Below are 18,135 nucleotides of genomic sequence, written 5' to 3'. Positions count from 1 at the left end.
ATTGTCTGGAAATACACGGCAAAAATTATTTTCTTCCTCGTTATTTTGTCTTGTTCAATATCTAAACATTCTTTAAAATCAAGACAAATTAAGATAAAAGCAAAATGACATGTTACCATGAACCACAAAACCCGTCATAAGGGTCAGTTTTTTAAAATTGAGATTTATATATCATCTGAGTAAATAAGCTTTCTATTGATGTATTGTTTGTTAGGTTAGGACAATATTTGGTTGAGACACAACTATTTGAAAATATGGAATCTGAGAGTGCAAAAAAAAATATATATATATTGAGAAAATCGCCTTTAAAGTTGTCCAAATGAAGTCCTTAGCAATGCATATTCACTCACTAAATATTCAAATATTTAAAAATTAGTTCACTTTATAATTCAAATTTCTTGATAATTTACTCAGCCCCATGTCATCCAAGATGTTTGTCTTTCTTTCTTTAGTCAAAAAGAAATTAAGGTTGAAGGTCCAAATTGCAGTTTCAGTGCAGCTTCAAAGGGCTCTACATGATCCCAGCTGAGGAATAAGGTTCTTGTCTAGCGAAACAATAAAAAAAAATATATATATACTTTTTTTGAACCACAAATGCTTGTCTTGCACTAGCTCTGTGATGCGTCACACATTACATAATCACATTGGAAAGGTCACCCCTGACGTAGGCTGAAAAGTGCTGAGCAAATGTTTACAAAGCGAACGTACAAAGTCAAACAATGAAGTCGGACGATTTTGAAGTTGGAGGAGAAAATGAGATGGAGTTTTTCACCCTACCGCACGGTACTTCCACCTATGTCACGCATGACCTTTCCAATGTGATTATATAATGTGTGGCACATCGCAGAGCAGTCCATTTGTGGTTAAAAAAAGTATACAAATTTTCATTTGTTTTACAAAATGTCCAATTGTTTAGGTTTTGTAACTAAGGTTTTGTGATTGTCTAGGTAAGACCATTATTTCTCGTCTGGGATCATGTAGAACCATTTGAAGCTGCACTGAAACTGCAGTTTGGACCTTCAACCCCTTGGTAGCCATTGAAGTCCACTATATGAAGAAAAATCCTGAAATATTTTTCTCAAAAACCATAATTTCTTTTCAACTGAAGAAAGAAAGACATAGACATCTTGGATGACATGGTGCTGAGTAAATTATCTGGAAATTTGAATTCTGAAGTGAACTAATGGTTTAAAAATATCCCAATGGGGTAAAAAAAAAGTTTATTTTTTTAACCCAACTTTATATCCAATGTCATTTTACTCCTCAAGAAAATGTATCTTGCTATAAGAATGTTTAGATATTCATACTGGAAAGCGAGACAAAATACTGAGTAAGAAAATCATTTTTTTGTGTTTTTTACAGCCACTGAATGTGAACTGTCACTAACTGTGAGAACCTCCATTTAATGAAAGTCTAAGGTCACTTAGGGTCAAAGCAATTTCACTGCCTCTGGTAATTATCACCATAAACTACTAACAGACCATTACCTCATACAGCTGGCAACCAAGGGGTCCTTTATAAACAATCCCAGTCATTATCTTCCTTAAAAAAATAACTTTGAATTATTTACATTCATTGTATTTTACTTTTTTGTATTTTTGGCATTTATGCTTCCTTTAAAGTCTATGCTTTCATTGTGCTTCGTTCAATATTCAATCAACGCACTGCTCCTAATTTTAGCCATTACATCACTGAAAAGGCACACTGTGGGAGTACACTGAAGAATATTCCAGAGCTGAAAAGATGTCTGATTATAGTCTTAGATCAGAGTCACATGAGAGAATGAAAGAAAGAAAACAGAAATGAAGAAAGCACAGAAAGAGAAAAAATAGACATCATCCTCAAAACTAACACCTTGTGCTGTTTAGATGCTGCAAAAGTCCAACTGTTGCTGGATGGGGATTCACAAAAACCTTTCATCTGCCGTGAAAATGCTCCTCAGTGTGTCTTTGAAGTGGCGAGGCCTCCAAGTGCTTTTGGAGAAAGCCAAGCCAGCTAGTAATCATGACGGAGATGCAGAGGAAATGAGACAGAAAGAAAGCAAACGTTGCCCCCCCACCTCCAAACCATCTGCTTTGAAGATGTCACTTTCTATGTTGACCATGATTGCTCATATCAAGGGCCCAGGGCACTAATGCATGTTTCAGGTCACAATAGAGTGCTGCTCGAAACGGCGTGAGAGTGTCTTTATTTTGGAAGAATGTACCTGTAATAATAATAATGAGTAAACAAAAAACGGTGTTTATAGCCTCTGGCTGTGGACAGCTTCATAGTGCCACATCTGCTTAGCATAACCTGACCGCTATCTCCCCCTACAGGCCAACCTGCCGCTACTGCAGAGGGAGTTGGTGCACTGTGCACGGCTGGCCAAGCAGAACCCGGCTCAGTATCTCGCCCAACATGAGCAGCTCTTGCTGGACACAAGCACCACATCACCCGTCGACTCTTCTGAACTCTTAATGGACGTCAACGAGAACGGCAAGAGAAGAACACCTGACAGGTGAGCCAAACAGTAATTTGACATCATTATCAATTAGTCTTGTAGTTTGTTTTGGTATTTAAACAGTTACACTACATTTTCAATTTTCCCTACACACACAAAAAAAAAAAAAACATTTTATTTCCTTTGAGACAAAAATGCAATTTATATTTATATTTCTCTATAATTTACATAATTATAGATTTTTATGTAATGTATGGATCCTTTTATCAAAATTTACAATAAAACAGAAGTCATTCTAATAAGTGTGTCCAATTCATCACACAAAACCAGGTGTTTAAGTTTCCAAGGAATAAAAACACAATCAAGTAAGTTGTAAAAACGATGCAAACTTTCTCACACTGGCTTCAGGTCAGTGGGCCTTTTCTTATTGTTGAGCCCAGATAACGAAACAAAGAGCTCATAGTAATTAAAATCTTTTTTAAAAGTTATCAAATATCGATACATGTTTAATAGAGCATTTGTTTGGTAGTGAGTGGACTTTAGGCACCTACATATATAGACTAGGAATACATGCTTGTAAAACAGCTGGAGGGATGTAGAAATGTTGCAGCAGGTTATGAGTGTCTATATTGTCATGCATCATTTGGATTCTCATCCTTTAATGGAGCAGAACCTAGAGGAACCAGACACATCTGGAGAATGCAGATAGATTCTTTGGAGACTTCCTGTTGAGATGGACATGAGTGAGAGCACTGTAAAACCAGAGCAAATCTACAGTCTGTGGACTGAGAGAAAAGCTATATAAATATAAAAGCTTTTATATATCAGTTCACTCCCAGGAGCTCAGAATTATTTCCCTTTTTCAGTGAAGAAACATTATTTTTAATATGCAATCTTATATGAATACATATCAGCTCAGGTCCCTGTGGTTATTAGGGAAGAATATACAGCTCTCTATTTTTCTCTTTCTTTCTATCTTTTTTTTTTTTTTTTTTTTTAAATGTAATACCTGCATTTTTGCGTGAGCTCTAATATATGGCTAGGTGAGCCTGGGGACATGGCTGATAACACATACAGATGAGACTCAGCTCAGATACGGCTGGCTAAGCGCTTCTGTTTCTGCTTAGCTCGGCTCGGCTCGACTCGACTCTCCACACTCAGAATGAGGTGCAAGAGAGAGAGAAAGCAATATTGGAATTTGAAAGGGAGCTATGCTGTCCTTAATCACGGAATACAATATACGGTCACTTCAGTCTGATTAATATCAAAGGAATCAGGAAACTATGGGTACAGAGAGGAGCGCACCCTACAATGCATTCTTAGTACGCTCTCCTCATTTAGAAGAGAAATGTGTGCTGAGACTTATTTGAATAAAATATTCCATTGTGCTGCACAACCCCTATATATTTGAAAAGCAAAAAAAAAGGTGCTTCAAAATGAGGTTCAGATTCAGTTCACAGCTTTCAGTGATCCTCAAAACCTAATTTAAGACATTACCTGAGATTTTAAAATGCTTACACGCAATGACTATCGGTGGGATCTTACTTGTATACGCTACTGTAAAAAAAAAAAAAAAAAAAAAAGAAAAAAAAAAAAGTTGAGGATCTGTAAGATTTTTTTCAGGTTTTTAAAAGAAGTCCCTTTTGCTCACCAAGGCTGCATTTGTTTGGTCAAAAATACATTAAAACAGTAGATTTCTAGGTAATATTCTGAATTCCAGACCTGTGTAATAATATAAAATAAAATAAATTGCGATATAAATAAATAAATGAAAAAAGTGGTTTAAAAAAAAAAACATGTTTTGCAGATGGGAAAAAAAGCAAGATGGAGAATGACATGAAAATCACATAAAGTACCTGAATCAGAGACACAAGTCCATGAAGAATGGATAGAATTAGAATTGGTATTAAAATGTATGAGACTGGGGTAAAATAAAGGCAGCTGTGTTTTGGAGGTGTGGGTGGAGGAGAGAGGTTGCTTTGAGGAGCATATGGACGGTGATGGATGCACATTAGCAGCTCATAAAAGCAGCTCATTAGGAAGTTCAGTCTCTTTCAGAGGTAACCGAGGGACGACCGCCTCACAACACACACACACAGTGACTCGTACGAGTACCAGCATCTGTGAACACCTGGACCCGTGACACATGAAAGTGAAGGGCAGAGCAATGTGAAAGCCCCAGGGTTTAGGTGCACAGAGTGAGTCCTGTAAGTGCACATCTCTTATGGTCCTCATGTGCTCTGTCAAGACCTCTTTTTATGGACAACAAAGTGCTCGACGGAACCATAGTAGCTGCTTTTCTACTTAGCACATTAGATGACAGACTCTTACTGCCTCAGGAGCAGTTTCACATTCTCCCCTCGACCAACAGCGAAGGAAAGTACATTACATGAATGAACAAGCTGTCCTCAGAAGACATCTCAATGTCAGACAGTGTCTGTCTTGTTGGAGTGGTAAAAAAAAAACAAAAAACTAGTGAGTCAACATTCTCCCTGAAATGGAAAGACAACCAGTTATAGAAATAAAAAGTGTCTGTATGCCTAACTATCTATTCTATCGTTTAACCTGTCTGTCTGTCTATCCATCCATCCATCCATCCATTCAGAGCTAGTCTTCCCTCTATCTATCTATCTATCTATCTATCTATCTATCTATCTATCTATCTATCTATCTATCTATCTATCTATCTATCTATCTATCTATCTATCATCTATCTATCTATCTACATTAGTGTAACATCAGTGCAACACTTTTCCTTCCTTCCTGTCCTCACTCTGAAATCTTCTTTCTCATTCCAGAACCAAAGAGAACGGCTTTGAGCGGGAACCACTCCATCCCGAGCACCCCAACAAGAGGCCCTGCACTATCAGCCCCGGTCAGCGTTTCAGCCCCTCCAATGGGCTCTCCTACCAGCCCAACGGCCTGCCACACCCCACTCCGCCCCCTCCACAGCACTATCGCCTGGATGACATGGCCATCGCACACCACTACAGAGATTCCTACCGCCACCCCAACCACCGCGAGCTCCGCGACCGCCCTCGGCCTCTGGGTAAGGGAGGGCAGATTACAGCAGCATCTGGGGACAGTCATTAATAAGAGCGTTACTGTGCTGTGAAAGATTGTTAGAGCCTGAGACATGCAATATAAGCCGCCTTCTCCACGGCTGCGGTCACCAGTGCCTCCAATCCTCAAACTTTGTGAATAATATATTCCATTTTGATGCAAGACCTCTATAAATTTGGAGGGTAAAAACAAGTTTCAAATAAAATGAGGCTCAAATTCAGTTTATGGTTTTTAATAGACCCCAGTAATATAGAAAGTCATGAATAAAATGTCTTTCTTAGAGGAAAATGTGCACTTGATTAAACTGTAAATTAAATAAATAATAACAATAATAAAATAATGATAAGAGTTCAGATGCAAAAACCATCTGACGTGTTTTCTTTTAAATGAGCATTATTTTTTACCAGGCTACTATGTTTAGGTTCAGTAATTAGGTTCATTTTAATGGCAATGAAAAGATTATTAGTCAGTTATTGAAATGCCTTATTTTCAAAAATGTCACTTTAGACAATTCATTGTTTTTAACAATTTTGCTGCAAAACTAAGTCCATGTGTTTTTTGCAACAAAAAAAGTCCAACTCTTTGGACAACAAGACATAGTAAAATGTCAGTTTCTGTCAGTTTTACAGCAGCAAAAGGAACACTGTTGTGTTTACTTGCTACTCACAAAACTCACTGTCATTGCCACTGTAACAATGGACAAAACGTGATAAAAACTTACAGCTCTGCAATTGAAATCCAGCTCATTACCACACCATTATTCATCTTGAAAATCGTATGATTCGATTCGTATCTTTGGATTGGTTCTTCTGTGGACTTAGAGGCTTTTGCTGACAAATGGAAGTGCTGTTTAGCAGTTTCTGCCAATGAACCGGTATTTCTGAATGGGCTGACAATGGGATTTAGTGAATTTTAAGTGGAAGTATTTGATGAATGTGTACTATGTGCAGAGAGTATTCGCATATTATATATATATATATATATATATATATATATATATATATATATATATATATATATATATATATATATATATATATATATATATATATATTTGAAAAATAAGAAATGTGCATTTATCATTTTAAATAAATTTCTCAAGTTAAAATTCTTAAGTTAACACTAAAAGCAATATGAGCCCCATTCTCCAAGGCTGAGTTTGCCAATGCCTCAAATCCTCAAAAGTCCACTGCGTGCCGCTCATACTCTTAGAAGTTAAACCAGGCGAGACTCAGTTGGATCAGGAACATAAACTCCTTTTAAAAATGATTTGAGGTTTACATGAAGCCAACTCGCCATATCAGGTTTAAATGTGCTAAAAATACTCAAGCACGTTAGCCGGTGATATATGCACAAGATATGCATGAGCCTGGCAGCTCTGGTGTGGTGTGGAGAGAGGGAGAGAGCGTGCCCGCAGGCAGCACGGGAGAGCGGAGTGAGGGATGAGAGCATGTGAGGAATGAAGAGTGTGTGAGCAATGGAGGATGTCAGGAAGAGGGTGAGCTATGGCTGTGAAACAGACGGGCACGACATGCCGCTGAGGGCAAGCAAGAGAAATGGAAAACCGAGGCCCAAATAGTAACACGTTTAACACTCGCTCTCTCTCTTTCTCTCGTTCTGTGTCAGGGATGCACGGCAGCACACGCCAGGAGGAAGTCATAGATCACAGGCTCACAGATAGAGAATGGGCAGAAGAGTGGAAGCACCTTGACCATGTAAGAAAAGTAATAACATTTTTTATTACTATCCAAAGTGTATGTGTGTGTGAGAGAGAGAGAGAGTGAGAAAGAATACAACATGAGAAGTGTGTTTGCTAGTACATTTCTGTGTGTTTGCATGTTTTTTTGCTTTATCACAAAAGTGCTTGTTCTAGACAGCAGAGATTATATTGAGCTCATATTGAGCTCGAGATTATATTATATTGAGATTAAATTGTGATTTCAAACTATTCAAGATACCAAATCTGGAATAAAAAGTCTGAGATTTTAACATGAATGCAAACTTTTTTTAAAAATCAAAATAGTGTAAACAATTGCTTATTTGTGTCTAAAGAGTTTCAGGAAAAACATCTGAGACTGTTGTTATTTAAGTTGTTACATCTTCTGAGCTAAAAAAAAAAAAGAGCAACCTTAGAGCATTAACTTTTTCTCAGGGGTTGGCATCAGTGTTTTAATGACTGTAAACATATAGATGTGTGAGTCAGTATTCAATGTAAGCCTTTTAACGTGATATTTTTATATCTAAATTTGGCCAATTCGATTTAGAGGATATGTTGTGTTGATAACACCCAGCCTGCATCTCCCCCACAGCTCCTGAACTGCATCATGGATATGGTGGAGAAGACACGTCGCTCACTGACGGTGTTGCGGAGGTGCCAGGAGGCCGACCGGGAGGAGCTCAACTACTGGATCCGCCGTTACAGTGATGCTGAAGACCTTAAGAAGACCAGCAGCTCCAGCAGCAGTCAGTCCAGACAGCAGAGCCCCGCCAGCCAAGAAAGCAATGCTTTAGGTAACACATATTCAGCACAAGATGTGTGTCGGAGATATCTGTATCACCCGGAAAGCATCATTTCCTATTCAATTGACCTAGTCAATTGTCTCTATGACAATATAATAATCTATCATTTATTTTGACTGGGAAAAATTCAGTTCATTGTAAATGAAGTGTCCTTTTTTTTCTTTTTCTTTTTTTACAGATATCCATAGGGAGCTCCTTCACAGACCAGTATCTGGATATGTACCTGAAGAAATCTGGAAGAAAGCCGGTTAGCATGCTGTCTTTGTTGTTTTTTTAAACATGTACACATACTCATAAGCACAGGTGGAAAATCAAAGCTAAATTATTCACACAGAGCTCTTTCAAAGACTGTCTGTGATTTAAAAGCTCTCTGAAATTCAATCAGTCAGTCAGTTAGTTATTTGTATGGAGAGTCAGGTGGAAACCTAGTCGGTGTCACACCAAACTCTGGTTGTTTTCCTGAGATCAAGGCTGTTCTTGAGAAAAATCAGGGGAATAATGTAATGCACAACAAATGATGTACATATAATTTAATCAGGTTAATCTCTGGCAAAATATACATATATATATATATATATATATATATATATATATATAAAATAAATTGACCCATATTTATAAATAAATGAACAGATGATAAATAAAATATAATAAATTCCTTTAATGCTTTTAAATGTGCTTTTTTAAAACATAGAATTGTTTAGATGACAAAAATATAGAAAAAAAATAAATTGTAATTTTATTAAAAAATTACATTTTATTAAAAATATGTTTTTTTGTCTTCATGCATTTACATTTAAAACCAACAAATAACATAAATAACACTTGGAGTTTAGTAGGTCTTGGAGCTGTAAGTTTTGAAATGTCTGTCTGTTTTTGAGGCATTTTGTTTGACTCCTGTAATGTCCCTGAGTCGTGCGTTGGGCAGTTTAGTGATTGGCTTTCACTGGAAGCACCTCTACACATTCCAACAGTGATGTCAGATCATAAAGCTCTTTTATTGCTCTGGCTGAACAGGACACATAAGTGCTCCCAGCCTTTACAGCACATCAGCACTCTTGCCATTAGCTGTACACAGGCTCTCAGCTCTCCACGGCACTTTGTTTTATCACAGCAGAGGAGCTGGTTAAAAGACGGATAAAGATATTAAAAGGCTTTGTTTAAAGAGCAGTTGATCTGTGTGAAATATGACAAGTGATGGATTCTGTAATAGCAGATTGTTTACCTTGGCTTCGGCTCGCTACTACACGTCAGACGCATCTGCTAAAGCAGTTTGTGTTCACCGTGTGGTCTTACCAAAGGCTTCATAAAAGCAAACAAACCTTGCCACGAAAATTGTGTTACAAAAGACGCTTGTTTCAGCTAATACATTGCCTTTGCAACACAATGCGGTAGTAACACCCTAAACAAATCACCGCAGATTGAAATTCCATCTGAATAGTCAAGTATAAATGCAGTAAAACATATCAGAGAATGTGGTGCATTTTCCGTGACCTCAGCCCATCAAGAGGACAATTCTGTGCACCAAACCACCATGGTTTTACAATTCAGTCCAGTCTTGATGAAAATGTCCCTGGCTCTATAATCCTTCATATTTAAGACTGGGGTCCGCACAACCACAGACATCCATTTTTGCAAAACAAGAGACTGCAATGACAGTTTAGTCTATTAAAACTCCTTAAGAATAGTCTTTTTGTAAGCTATTGTACGCCTCTAGTGATGCTTACACAAACCAAGCTAAAAGTGTTTAAGAGTCAGAACTGCCTTAAAGCGTTCTTCACAACTTGCCCCAGTGTAAGTGGTGAATGTCTTTTTTTTTTTTTTTTTTTTTTTTTTTAGAAAGACTGTGTACAGTAGTTGATGAATATTCAAACCCTTTTCTCGCACAGTGCCATATCCTGATCTGCATGGTCCTTTGGGGGCGCAATTGAAATGCATAATTTAAATATAAATTGCCCGATTTGCATATGCAATTAGTCAGGCTGCAGCCTTGAACAATGAAAACAAACAAACACAAAAAATCCCTAGTCTGCTCTTGAGATGAGTTTTCCAGCCAGAAGTATTTACGGTTAATGGGATAACAATGTAAAAGTAGAGATAAAATGCAAGTTCAAGGAAATACATTTATACTTCAGAGGGAAAAATATCAAGGATTACCTGTAATCTGTCTTGTGCACTACAGTAGAGTCTTTGGTTTGAGGCTAAACAAAAGCATTTTATTATTGTTTATTTGTATTCAGCAAACACAGAGTCATCTGAACACATTCAAATAAAAACTGATGTTTCTAATTAATCCCCAGATTAATCTCTGAGCTGCTTTTGAACAAAACAAACCAATAGGATCAATTAAACAATGTAAAAAATAGTTTTCCAAATGCAGAATAATTAGCTGTTGTGACTAAAAATTGTAAGATAATATTGTTTTTATTTTTAAATTAGAATTTGTATCTATTAATTTAAATTATTAGGTAATTGTATTTTTATATACATATTTTAATAATTTTAATAATTTTGGCATAAGCTTTTTTGCTGTAATTTTTTAATGTGCATGCCACACATAACATTTGTTTTTGCAACCATTTGTGTGGCTTTCAATTGTTTTTTGTTTGTTTGTTTTGTTTTTTATGTAAGCATGCCATAGACATAGTCTTTGCCTCTAAGATGTCATGTCAACAGTTTAACAGTTGTTGAACAGTTGTTACCTTTAAAGGGTTAGTTCACCCAAAAATGAAATTTCTGTCATTAATTGCTCACCCTCAAGTCGTTCCACACCCATAAGACTTTTGTTCAACTTCGGAACACAAATTAAGATATAGACTGCAACACAATTACCATTTTCAAGGCCCAGAAAAGTAGTAAAGACATATTTAAAACAGTTCATGTGACTATAGTGGTTCAACCTTAATGTTATGAAGCAACGAGAATACGTTTTGTGCGCAAAAAACGACTTTATTCAACAAATTCTTCTCATCCCTGTCATTCTCCTACGCTGTTGATGTAGTGTAAACAGTGCAGCGCCTACGTCAGAACGCGACTCTTGCATCAGCATCTCATCATGTGCTGCTCACATGAACAGCGTCGGCCAATACAGAGCAGGCTTTTTTGCAATGTCTTTTTGACATTTTTACAATGTCTTTACTATCTTTTTGGGCCTTGAAAGTGGTCATTGTGTTTCAGTCTATCGTAGGCCAGAAGGCGCACGGATTTCATCAAAAATATCTTAATTTGTGTTCTTAAGATGAACAAATGTCTTACGGGTAAGGGTTTGGAACGACATGAGGGTGAGTAATTAATGACAGAATTTCCATTTTCGGGTGAACTAACCCTTTAATGAGCTATTTCTACTGGTCTGACCCTTTACATTTACTTGAGGTAACACAATGTAGGCAGGTAGATTAAGTCATATAAAATAATATTTGACTTCAATAAAACCAGTTAATATCAATGTCACCATATAAATCATATGTTCTAGGTTACCTGTCACATTTTCTGCAGTTAGCAGAGCTGCAGATTATATTTGATCCATACATCAGTTATTCTTTCTGTACTATTTCTGTACTATTTACTGTTGCTGTTGCTCTGCCATGGACACTTTAAAGCACTGTGCTCTTTCTTTCAGAAGAGGCTGTGAATGAGGTGAAGAGGCAGGCTATGTCTGAGCTGCAGAAAGCTGTGTCAGAAGCTGAGCGCAAGGCACACGAGATGATCAGCACAGAGCGAGCCAAGATGGAGCGCACGGTGGCCGAGGCCAAGAGGCAAGCAGCGGAGGACGCGCTGTCAGTCATCAACCAGCAGGAGGACTCTAGTGAGGTAACAGCTTGTACGCCTACTGCACATTGTTATTATATTAGCGAACAGCTGCAGCGTTCACATACTGCACAATGATTCATTGGGATGGTAATATATTCCTTAATTTATTATATTTTGCATTAGATTTTATCTAGGGGATTTTCTTATATTTTATATGATTTGTACATGACTGATTTACTTGGTTGGGTAGTTTTATTTCCATGACTTACATTTGATCTCCTTAGTATGGAAATCTGTAGGAAAACATGGAGATCATATGAAAAGCACAGGGGGAAGAGAAAGTGTCCCAGATAATTCCTCATGCAGGCTGGTGTCACGCAGAGCCGAGGAATATAACATTGCATTTATCACCTCAGGCAGAGCGGTGCTTTTCCTCCACTAAATGAAACATGTGGACAGTTAAGGTGGTACTGATTTGGATGAGGGAAATTGGGAAGGGAGCGCCGAGTGTCTGAGCACAGCGGGGGTACGGCTCGTTTAATCAGTTAGCAGAGAAAGGCGGCACGCATCTGAGTTTAATTGCACGAGCCATGTTTATGCACGTCTCTCCGGAGGATTGCATCGGTAGCCGTTTATAACTCTGGCTTCACGTCTCTGGGACACATTTGAGACTTTGTGATAATTGCTCTTATTTGGCCCGGAGACAAAACACAACGAGGCCACAGTGGTAACCTGAGTTTCTGTGTGATCTTTGAGCGTTTTGTAGTTAACCTGTTACAAATGTGTCCTCACATAACGCCATGTGGAACTGGGTAAAATGACTGCATTTTTCCCCAGCTAGCTCATTATTTCCATGTTTTCAAAGCAGGGAGATCCAAAGAAAAATAAAGCAGAATTCTCTATTTACACTTAAATTCAAATGGGAAATGTTTGCTGCTAATGAGCCGAGACTTTCGCTCACTTTCTCAAAGGTCTGTGCATCTATTATTTCCTAATTGGGATAATACCCATGGAAAGAAGTGCACATTTTTTAAAGGGTTAGTTCACCCAAACATGAAAATTAATTACTCACCCCTGTGTCGTTCCTCACCCACAAGACCTTTGTTCTTCTTTGGGACACAAATTAAGATTTTTGATGAAATCCAAGAGGTTTTTTTTTATCTTACAGTGCATAACGCCGCTCCTATGTCAGCATCACAAGCATGTGTCGTGCTGCTCACGTGAACAGCATCGGCCAATACTTAGCCGGGGTTCGGACGTAAACACAGAAGCTCTGCAAAAATGGTTGAATACAGTTGTTATTCTCGTCGCTTCATAACATTAAGGTTGAATCACTGTTGTCACGTTGACTATTTTAACAATGTCTTTACTACATCTCTGGACTTTGAATGTGGTAATTATGTTGCTTTCTATTTCGAGATAAAAAAAAAAAAAAAAATCTTAATTTTTGTTCCGAAGATGAACGAAGGTCTTGCGGGTTTGGAACGACTTGAGGGTGTGGACATAATGACTCATTTTTGGGTGAACTAACCCTTTAAACCTCCCTTGCCCTTCTTTCCCATGCAGAGCTGCTGGAATTGTGGTCGCAAGGCGAGCGAAACCTGCAGCGGCTGCAACACGGCGCGTTACTGCGGTTCCTTCTGCCAGCACAAGGACTGGGAAAAGCACCACCACGTATGTGGCCAGACTCTGCAGGCACAGCAGCAAGGCGAGACCCCCGCCACCGTCAGCTCCTCAGCCACCCCCAGCAGCGGAGCCGGCAGCCCAGCAGACACACCGTCCGCCGCCACTCCCCGCTCGGCTACACCCGGCACGCCCTCCGCCATAGAGAACACGCCGCGCTAGAGTCCGAGCGGACCGTTCCGGATGCCTCAGCCGACTGGGGACTGACTCACCTGCCTCACTCGCTCCAAAATGCTAAAGCTAGCACACTAACAAAGAAAGAAGACTGTACTTAGGGCGATCACCCACAGGAGGTCCATTTCGGGTCATATTGACTTGCCATGATAGAGAACACAAAGATATTCTTTGTTTGAAATTCTCATTGTTCTTTATTGTTACTACAGCTATTATCGATTACTGTTGGTAATGTCCTTTATTGTTGTTGTGGCTCTCTTGCATTCTTGTAAATAAGAAGACAAATGGAGTAGACAGCCGGGACCTCTTGAGGAGTATAATTGACCTCCCCTTCATTTTTTTTTTTTTTTTTCTCCTTCGTTCTGTTCTCAAAGCTCTTTATCCAGTAGCTGGGATATGAAACTATTTGACCTCATTCAAAGACACTTTAAATGACAAAAACCAAGGAAATATTTCATAGCTGATGTAAGCAGAGACTCTGACTATTATTAGGACACCATTCCTTGTAAAGAAGACAACGAAACGTTGTTGAGAAAAAACATGCCATGAAGGGCATCTGTGTCGGACGTGGTGGAGTAGACGGCGGACGGCGTTTCTGGCTCACGCGCTGAACTCTGCAGATGTGCAGCAGATTGTGAAGGAACGCAGATGTTCGTCCCTCTTCTGCAAGATAATATCCAGGTCAATGGTCTGAGAAATAAAAAGCTGTTTCACTGAGGAATGTAGGGGCGAGGAGGGCCCGTGCTGGATGTTGAGTACCACATGGCGTAATGAGGGATGCGCTCTGAGCCCTGATCCCAAATGCACTCCATCAGCTCCCAAAACAGGAAGTGAAGTCATCAGCCCACCAGAGCAGGACTGTCAGAACCTCACTGTGACAGCCTCTGGGAAACGAAGGGCTGAGAAATTACCCATAAATCACTGGCTATTGGAACCAGTCCAGAGCCCTCTCCTGTCCTGCCTATCTCTAACCCCGCCATCAGTCCTCGTTCTGCTTCTTTTTGCCCTTCTAGCTCTCATTGTGTTAAACACTTGTGTCCTGTGCCGTCTCCAATGGTTATTTATTGTACATGTGCTGGACAATTGTGACGCGACGCATTAATAGTTTAAACCACGGTCACAACTTTTTAGTCTTTCTAGGTGCAAAAATGAAGAACATATTTTCTCTCTCTCTCTCTCTCTCTCTCTCTCTCTCTCTCTCTCTATTGCTCTGTCTTTCTCGCAAGCTGCTTTTCTATTTGTATGTGTTTGTGCTAGTCCCCTTGTAGTTCTTTAAGATGAAAAAAAAAACAATTTTCCCATTGTCCTCGAAAGACAAACGCTATCTCTCAGAGCTGCTACTTCAGTCTCATTCAGATGTTTTTTTCTGAGAACTAGCATGTTACATGGAATGCTAACATAAATGTTTTTGTACATGGGAAGTACATAAATGTATTTGCACTGTCACGGTTTCTCTCGGCATGCTTCTTTTGGCAGTTTTTTTTTCCATAGGGAGCCTCACTTCATAGGTTATCTTTGGAGTGCTTCGTTACATATCTGTGATTTTCATTTCTTGTTAAAAAAAATGAAGAAAAATGTATGAAAAAAAAGAGCAAAAATGAAAAAAAGACAAAACAGAAGTATCACAATCTGCTTTTGTTAACATTTTTTTCTAAACATTTTGCTTTGAATAGTTAAGGACAGTGCATGCACATGCATACTGAACGCTATGGTATATGTTGTTTTTGTTTTCTACAAAAAAGAAGAAAAATGTACAAAAAAGACACTAAGAAACTAACTTTCCAAATGCAGAGGTGAAAAACAGACAGCTTTAACACTGCAGAGCACCAGGATACACAGTATTACAAAAGAATTAACATGGAAGACAGCCAAAGACAGACATGAAGGACCAAAACCTGATTTTATCCAAGATTTAAACATGACAAAAGAGACTCACTCCAATGCATTCTTGTTTTCTCAACGTGTTTATCAGGGGAAGCCACATTGAGCAATGTTTCCATTCGAAAACCTTTAACTCTCCCCTGTCCCGAGCCAAGACCAGCCCTGTTCAGCTCGTGAGGAGGAGGAGCCCCTCAAAACCATGTAGCAGGTCCTAAGGAAAGAGGGTTTCACGTGTGGATGATTGAGCAATAACTGAAAAGTTGGATCCCATATCTAGATCCTCCAGGGCGAGGTTTTCACAACCGTTTCATTGTCGTTCTTTTTCTTTCCGTATCATTCCTCGAAACGGATCCATCGTAAGAACATCACCCCAAAAGGCTACCTGCCCGATTGAAGCGAAGCGAAGCTCTTCTCATTCACAAACGGCACATAACCAAACTTTCAAGTGTTTCAGCTCAAGATTAAAAGCCATGTGAGAAACTAAAACTAAACGAAACAACCTCGCCAATGGCTTAAGAGGAAGAGGGGTCTAAACGAGCACTTAGCTGCACTCTGATGGCTCACGCCCCCCCAAACCATGGTGCTAAACGCTGTGCATTTGACCTCTTAGGAGGAGGAGCTGGCCCTGGACGCGCTCCCGGCCTCCTCCGGGATGCTACGGTTAAATAATCCAAATAACAATGGTGTAAGACACCTTTCCACATCTCCAGAGAACCTGCCAGCTAAGCTGTCGTTAAACACTAGTGTACTATTTTTGAAAAATACATACGTTTAGTGTAGTAACTTCAATCAGGGTGACCTGAATAAAATAAACACAGACAAAGCATTAAAAACTCCTCCTTCCCACTCTAGTACGTCTGTTTTGCTACAACCTTTTTTCCTCGGTGGCAAAAAGTCTCACTCTACCTCTGACAGCACGTTAGGAGCACCAGTCGCCGAGCGGACACTGGTCTAGTCAAACCAAATGGGCACATGAGAACAGGACTTAAACCCAAAGTTAAAAGCTCATATAGCTGCAAACCATATCACTACTTGGTAACAATGCAGACCTCATGAGAAAAAAAAAACGTAATAAATAGAATACGTAAAATAAAAAAAAACGAAAAAAAAAATTTTATGTTCATTTTAAGTTTGTCACACGTACAAATCACTTTGAGTCAACTCAAAGTAAAAAAAAAAGATTGCAGAGTGTTGACTCCATTTGATATACACTATAATTCAAAAAGATGAGAAATGTGATATATTCCTATTGCCCTCCTCTTCTCCTGCACCCCCGTTTATGTCTTCTGTTGTGAGACACGCTTGGCCGCTCGTCAATGTCATTTAGGTTCGTGTTAATAAGGGATTCGCACCAAAAGTGAGCGAAAAGTAACAGCTGGTGAATTTGCGCATGCCTTTTTTGCCAGGTGTTCTTACGTTTTTGTTTTTTTCTCCAGTTTGTAAAGTTAATTAAACTTTGGGATAATAAAGGGACAGTGGAAACTTAGTGAAATGAATTGGTGGGGTGGGTTCAGGACGGGCAGTCATAGGGTTCTTCGAAAATCTTTATTGTGAAAAAAAAAAACTCATGAAAGTTGTTGTGCAATACTTAACGGAAACATGAACCACAGGTTACAGGTGGGCTGGGAGGGTGTGGTCTCTCGTCACACCGTTTCAGTATACTCTAGAGTTTTTGAGTCTACTATGTCAGAACTGTGGTTTCTTGTTTAATCTGTTTTCTTTATTTTATTCTCTCATTTTTGGGGGCTGTAGTAAATGGTCTGTCAGTCTGTGAATCTTTGCAGTATGATTCTGGTATTGTTGTACTCTTTACTGTGTAATAAATATGTTCATACCTGCATTGGAGGCTGTGGGGTAATTTTTGTCTTTGTTTAATCAAAAGTACATTACATGTTGCATGTTACAGGACAGAATGTATTCTGTTTGGATTCATCATTTACATTAACGTTTAATAATTTAGCAATTTAGAAAATGAGAAATACAACAAAGTGGTTTGTCCTAAAGATGCAGTAACATGAGAAGTTCCAAGATTGTTCAAAGGAGTAGAGACTAGAATGTAAAAAAATCATAAAAGTATAGAGATTTTTTTTTTTTTTTTTCATTATTTAACTACTACTTTAATTAACATGTTACAAGTTAATGCACTGTGAACTAACATGAACAATGAACAACTGGATTTTTATTAACTAATATTAACAAAGATTTATATGTTAGTTAATACATTGACTAATGTTAAATGAGACCTTATTGTAAAGTGTTAGCTTTTTTTACACTCTTTAAAATGACAGGATTCACATAGTTATGTTAATCAAAATTATGACATGAAAAGTAAAATTTGAGATAGAAAATCATAATTATGATGAAAACAAGTCTAAATTGACAAAATGACAGAATTTCAGAATTAACTTTTGTCATCATTTTGACTTTCAAATTGTGTAATTTTTTTTAAGAAATTCGAACAATAAAAACCGTTTTATGGCTCTTTAATGTGTCGTGACAGATTGTTGTAGCGCCTCAGCTCAAGCGGCTCGTGAACCGATCATCCGAACTTTTTGTATCATAATTGTCATAAATGTCATAATTATGACTTTTTATCTCATTATTTCAACATTTTTTTCCTG

The 18,135-nt window shown here is 38.4% G+C and overlaps 1 protein-coding gene across 9 annotated transcripts in view; it reads left to right on the top strand.

Moving 5' to 3' along the window:
- The window catches only part of runx1t1 (RUNX1 partner transcriptional co-repressor 1), a 56,590-nt gene extending 39,243 nt beyond the window's left edge, over positions 1-17,347 (top strand). For 7 of the 9 annotated variants that reach the window (XM_067410937.1, XM_067410945.1, XM_067410944.1 and 4 more), the window contains 7 exons: positions 2,319-2,500; positions 5,242-5,492; positions 7,133-7,230; positions 7,816-8,017; positions 8,205-8,273; positions 11,646-11,836; positions 13,343-17,347. In XM_067410937.1, the coding sequence (XP_067267038.1) occupies positions 2,319-2,500; positions 5,242-5,492; positions 7,133-7,230; positions 7,816-8,017; positions 8,205-8,273; positions 11,646-11,836; positions 13,343-13,621 (1,272 nt within the window). In that variant the 3' untranslated portion in view covers positions 13,622-17,347. The remainder of the gene's footprint in view (positions 1-2,318; positions 2,501-5,241; positions 5,493-7,132; positions 7,231-7,815; positions 8,018-8,204; positions 8,274-11,645; positions 11,837-13,342) is intronic. The other 2 variants (XM_067410940.1, XM_067410939.1) reach the window with 2 other exon arrangements.
- The last annotated feature ends 788 nt before the right edge of the window (positions 17,348-18,135 follow it).

Source organism: Chanodichthys erythropterus, chromosome 15 (assembly GCF_024489055.1).
Source record: "Chanodichthys erythropterus isolate Z2021 chromosome 15, ASM2448905v1, whole genome shotgun sequence".
Taxonomy (NCBI): domain Eukaryota; kingdom Metazoa; phylum Chordata; class Actinopteri; order Cypriniformes; family Xenocyprididae; genus Chanodichthys; species Chanodichthys erythropterus.
The sequence above is the reverse complement of the archived record's forward strand: the minus strand, read 5'-3'. Positions and strand labels throughout refer to the sequence as shown.